The sequence below is a fragment of the Oncorhynchus mykiss genome, chromosome 6, assembly GCF_013265735.2.
Source record: "Oncorhynchus mykiss isolate Arlee chromosome 6, USDA_OmykA_1.1, whole genome shotgun sequence".
Classification (NCBI taxonomy): Eukaryota; Metazoa; Chordata; class Actinopteri; order Salmoniformes; family Salmonidae; genus Oncorhynchus; species Oncorhynchus mykiss.
Genome location: NC_048570.1, coordinates 56,301,446 through 56,307,616, shown reverse-complemented (window position 1 = coordinate 56,307,616; position 6,171 = coordinate 56,301,446). Strand labels below are relative to the sequence as shown.

Here is a 6,171-nt window from a genome sequence, read left to right as displayed (position 1 = left end):
CGCCCCAGTCTGAGGTCCTGAGTGCTCTGAAGCAGGTTTTCATCAAGGATCTCTCAGTACTTTGCTCCGTTCACCTTTCCCTCAATCCTGACTGGTCTCCCAGTCCCTGCCGCTGAAAAATATGCCCACAGCATGATGCTGCCGCCATAATGCTTCACCGTAGGGTGGTGCCAGGTTGCCTCCAGACATGAGGCTTGATATTCAGGCTAAAGAGTTCAATCTTGGTTTCATCAGACCAGAGAATCTTGTTTCTCATGGTCTGAGTCCTTTAGGTGCCTTTTGGCAAACTCCAAGCGGGCTGTCATGTGCCTTTTACTGAGGAGTGGCTTCTGTCTGGCCACTCTACCATAAAGGCCTGATTGGTGGAGTGCTGCAGAGTTGGTTGTCCTTCTGGAAGGATCTCCCATCTCCACAGAGGAACTCTGGAGCTCTGTCAGCGTGACCATTGGGTTCTTGGACACCTCCCTGACCAAGGCCCTTCTCCCTTGATTTCTCAGTTTGGCTGGACAGCCAGCTTTAGGAAGAGTCTTGGTGGTTCCAAACTTCTTCCATTTAAGAACGATGGAGGCCACTGTGTTCTTGGGGACATTCAATGCTGCAGAAATGTTTTGGTACCCTTCCACAGATCTGTGCCTCGACACAATCCTGTCTCGGCTCTCTACAGACAATTCCTTTGACCTCATGGGTTGATTTTTGCTCTGACATGCACTGTCAACTGTGGGACCTCCTATAGACAGGTGTGCGCCTTTCCCAATCAATTGAATTTACCACAGGTGGTCGCCAATCAAGTTGTAGAAACATCTCAAGGACGATCAATGGAAACAGGATGCACCTGAGCTCAATTTCGAGTCTCATAGAAAAGGGTCTGAATACCTATATCAATAAGATCTTTTTGTTTTTTATCTTTCATTAATTTGCAAAAATGTCTAAACTTGTTTTCGCTTTGTCGTTTTGGGGTATTATGTGTAGATTGCTGAGGATTGTTATTTATTTAATCAATTTTAGAACAAGGCTGTAACGCAACAAAATGTGGAAAAAGTCAAGGGGTCTGAATAAGGCACTGTGTATATATATATATATATAAATAATAGTGCATTAGAATATCAGTATACAGCTACCATAACATCAGGTTGACTTTGGCCTTAGAGGTTGCTGGCACAACTGACATTTGCTTTCCATCCAGGCGCACTGTACGAAGGCTGAACACTTGTCTCTCTAGCATGTTTCTGGGTGTGTTGGGAAAAAGGCAGACATTTCCGTTCTAACCAAATGAACAATAAAGTATCTATTCTATACTATGCTATTTGATGATGGAATTCTGTAAATGTAGGCATAAGTTAATTGCAACTGGTCCATAAGGTCAATACTTTGAAGACAGATCAAAAACTGTCTCCACTTCTGTCTGAAGCTGACTAGAGACACAGATTTACTATTTACTATGTTTTATCATTTGTTGTGCATGTTTTATTTATTTTTTTGTTTTGCATTCGCTTCGAGATGTTATTAGGTGAGGTGCTCATCAGGTGCAGGATGCATGTGCTCCATGTGTCTTTCGATCTGGTTGCATAGTAGACGGTCAAATTATACCAATGGCACTTTGGAGGGTTACCTTTGACAGGTGACAACAGTTGCATTTGACCATCCCAGTGTTAAAAGTGGTGGTGGCTGAGGTGCGTAGTGACCCGCTCTATCCACTGGGGGATGATCGAGCTCTGCATGCGCTGCGGCACATGCTCGATTTGGACGAGGCACAACTCCTCAATAACACGCACAATGGGAAATAGGGGAGGTAGAGGCAACGGACAGATGTGTGATGCGCTAACTTAACCGTGGGTTATTTCACATATGAACATAAACTTTAATTTGCCCTTTGAATAGGCTGAGCTATTGATACTCGCTAGACCTGCGTTTTATATTGTTTCGCTTCCAGCACTGATGCAGCGGTGGATCTTTTTTCGGGAATGGGGGTGATACTCAATAGATAGATCCTGTTGAATTGAGACAAGACAACGTCGAGACGCGTCAAAAAAGTGTCATCCCCCGAGTGCAATCGAACACAGATGTATAGGTGATATGTTCGCCGGTTGGATACGTCGAGGGATTTTAATATTCCCAAAACAAGATGCGAAATTGGGCAAACCAAGGAATTGCATCCTCACCTACAGCACATTTTGTAAGGTGCTGAAACGATTTCGTTCGGCCTTTATCAAATGTAAGGAGAATGTCTAAATGAATGAAGGTGGGGTATTTTTTTAACAGAGTGAACACAATTTCGTGCGTAATTGAAGGAATGTTTATGATTAACTACACAGACTAATGTTGCAGTTATCATGCGTTGTCTGTCTCCTGTTGCCATGCTAGTTATTGTTATTATTACGATTAATGATTCATTCGTGTGATAAATATTGTCATTATAATTATTAGTATTATTAGACTTGTCGTGTTTTGCTGGTCTTAAGTTGGTGATGCGTAGGCTTTAGTGCATGCATCGCCCAAACAAGGGACATGCATTTGAATACATACATTTCTAGGTTGTCTAATCGAACTGCTCTTTCTCCCTTGCAGCTGCTGAAGACGTCAGCAGAATAAAGTCATTCAGAATCACTGAAGGTGTACAGGATAAAAGGGACGGTTTTCTCATCACCTAAGATGGCAACCAGGAGGGACCACGAAAATGCAAAAATGCCGTATTTCTGCAAGTACTCACACTGGAGTTAACTACCTGAGGGACACATGAGGTGGTTTTGTGAATATATTGTCCAATAACTGGTGATTTAATAGGCTGTACATTTGAAAATAATTTAAGGCCTACACATTCACAGCCTATATTTTCTTGGCTGTAATAATGATGTCATAAAATATGAGTTCGTTTTTACAAAAATATAGTAATGTGTTTTATGTCAACGACAACGTGAACTGTGTTCAAAAATGGACCTTTAATTGCGCATTCTTAACTCACCTACGCCTCACTGAATAACAGGTGCCTGCTATCTGTCAAAGCAGGATCAACCAACCTGTGCGCCCTTTGCTACAACTTGTTACTTTCCATTGGCCTACACGAGTCGCTAAAGGGATCACATCATTCACTGGGAACTGAATTTACACCCTCCTCAAAATGGAGTTTGCCATGATAGGTTCAGATAATGGATGCAAAACTCGACTGCCTTACGGGTATGCTCGCGCACGGGAAAGGGAGCACGAAAGGGAGAGACAGGTACAACAGGCAACAGCCGCTGCTGAAGGTGCAGCAATTGGAGAGGGAGGGGAGTCCTCTGGCCATCTCCTTAACAACCACCAGCAGCATCAGTCTCGCACCGCCTCCTCATCAAATGCCAACAACAGTAGCGGCAGTACCGTCTCGCGCCCCTCCTCCTCGCAACAGCCACAGCAGCACCACCATGAGTCTGAGCAGCAGGTTCTCAGAGAAAGGAAAAAGCAACGCGGCGTAGGACGTTGGAGAAGGAGTCGCCAGACTCTCGGTGGGGACTTGCGCCACTCGGAGTTGGCGCTACTTGGATCCGAGGAGGATATGATAGAGGAGGACGAGGCGGAAGGCGGAGAAGAGGAGGACGGGGGAAGCAAGAGTTCCAGTTTTCTCTGTAATATGGATGATGAAGAGACTGTCTCACTCACAGATAGACGTCCCCAATCAGGATACGAACATGTTTACAGTGAGTATGGGTGCTGTGAAAGAGTTGTTATTAATGTGTCCGGACTAAAGTTTGAAACTCAACTTAAGACTCTCACACAGTTTCCTGACACTCTTTTGGGAGACCCGGACAAACGAATCAGGTACTTCGACCCTCTAAGGAACGAATATTTTTTTGACAGGAACCGACCAAGCTTCGATGCCATTCTTTATTATTACCAGTCGGGGGGGCGATTGAAGAGACCGCAAAATGTACCTTTTGACATCTTCTCTGAGGAGGTGAAATTCTATGAACTTGGGGAGGAGGCAATGCTGAAGTTTCGGGAGGATGAGGGTTTTGTCAAAGAGGAAGAGAAACCCTTACCAGAGGACGAGTTCAAACGCCAAGTTTGGCTTCTTTTTGAATACCCAGAGAGCTCACAACCTGCGAGAGGGATTGCAGTCGTGTCCGTTTTAGTCATTGTTATATCAATAGTCATTTTCTGTATGGAAACGTTGCCAGAGTTCAGGGACGAAAAAGAATACCTTAAACCACGAGATAATTCGACAGAACCCCATGGACAGACCCCTTTTAACGACCCATTTTTCATTGTGGAGACGGTATGCATTATTTGGTTTTCATTTGAGATTATTGTGCGCTTCTTTGCAAGTCCAAGTAAAACGGATTTCTTTAAAAACATTATGAATACTATAGACATTGTATCCATTTTGCCTTATTTCATCACGCTCGGCACAGATCTTGCTCAACAGCAAGGCAAAGGGGACCAGGCAATGAGTTTTGCAATCTTGAGAATAATCCGCCTTGTCAGAGTCTTTCGCATCTTTAAACTCTCCAGGCACTCCAAAGGACTGCAGATCCTCGGACATACCCTCCGTGCCAGTATGAGGGAACTAGCGCTTCTGATTTTCTTCCTCGTTATTGGTGTCATTTTGTTCTCAAGTGCAGTGTACTTCGCCGAGGCAGACGAACCCGCGTCTCAATTCACAAGTATTCCCGACGCTTTTTGGTGGGCTGTCGTCACTATGACCACGGTCGGATATGGAGACATGAAACCAATAACTGTCGGCGGGAAGATAGTTGGCTCGCTCTGTGCCATAGCGGGTGTGTTAACCATAGCTCTTCCAGTGCCCGTCATTGTATCCAACTTCAATTACTTCTACCACAGGGAGACTGATAATGAAGCAGACTCGCCACCGGTTGTTGAAACCCCACCACCTGCCTGCCCCTATTTCCCCAACTTTCTAAAAAAATTTAAAGGTTCCCCCTCAGGCTCTTCGCTGGGTGATAAAGCTGAGTACATGGAGATGGAAGAGGGGGTAACGGAGTCGTTGTGTGGGGTGGACAAAAGCCCGAGTAAAGGAAATGGGACAGACATTGGCAGGAAAAACAGTACATGTTCAAAGTCACAACAGACTGATGTGTGATGACAAAAAAAAATATTATTCCCGTGAAGAAAGATATGCTGTCAAATCACACACACATAGGTGGTCAGACTCACACAAGTGCGCACATGCGCGCAAACACGCACGCACACACACACAGACAGACAGACGCACACATACTTTATATTTAGCTAGATTTTGGGAAGTTCAAATATGGGGTTTTATTTTGCCATGTGGCTGCTTAGAGGAATATAGGCCTACGGGAAAATATACGTCCAAATCAAAAGCTTTATAACTATGATCACCAATGTAATCCGATGATATCAGATATAGGCTACCTATCTGGGCCTCGTAAACCTACAAATGAAATCGGAAATATTGAATAGACAGGCTATGCATACGCACTTTATGAGTTTCATTTGTCAATAATGGAAGGGGAGATATAGATGTCGTTTTGCTGTTATGTGATAAAGGCAACGTTTATAGTAGGCCTAGTTTGCACTATTGTAAAAGCTTGTTTGAGTCGCTGACTTTCAAGAGAGATAGACTTGGAAGTTATGTTGAGAGACAGAAACTGTAGGCCATATGGCAACCTATACACCCTTCGTTTGACTAAAGAGTATTGAGATTTGTTTTTATTTTTATGAACAATAATCTATTCTTATTGCGTTTCAGTGTAGGTCTAACCCATCTGTGTACACACAAAAAAATAAACATTCAATATCGATCGGAAACATTGAAATAGCTAAATCATGTGTGAGATTCTTGAGTAAATGAGCATGATACCTATTTCGGCAGCACACTGCGGTCAACAAGTGAGCCGCTTGGCAAACAACATTCTCTGCAACGCTTAGGCATAAATAAAGCCTTTTATTGACCAACCACCGAGGTGAAGCACAAGAATTACAATAGATACTCTGCAGACTGACATGAGAAATTGCTCCACACGGGCTGTCACGGGAGGTCCTGCACGGATATCTTGCGCGACTACAACCCCGTCCCTTTAAAACCACCTCAAACTAACTGACAATATCCCTTTACACGGACGTTGACTGAAACCAACATGGGAAACAAACGACTGTCATCATGGAAACTTTGGGTTTGTGAACTTTATCTCTTGTTCGCTGGACCTAGTGCAC

The 6,171-nt window shown here is 43.9% G+C and overlaps 1 protein-coding gene across 1 annotated transcript; it reads left to right on the top strand.

Annotated features, from left to right (window-relative positions):
* The first annotated feature begins 1,562 nt into the window (after window positions 1–1,562).
* LOC110526179 (potassium voltage-gated channel subfamily A member 1) lies at window positions 1,563–5,087 on the top strand. The gene is made up of 2 exons (XM_021606858.2): window positions 1,563–2,239; window positions 2,566–5,087. Exon 2 carries the CDS (start codon window positions 3,116–3,118, stop codon window positions 5,072–5,074), a length of 1,959 nt encoding a protein of 652 aa, XP_021462533.1. The 5' UTR covers window positions 1,563–2,239; window positions 2,566–3,115; the 3' UTR covers window positions 5,075–5,087.
* Window positions 5,088–6,171: the final 1,084 nt, after the last annotated feature.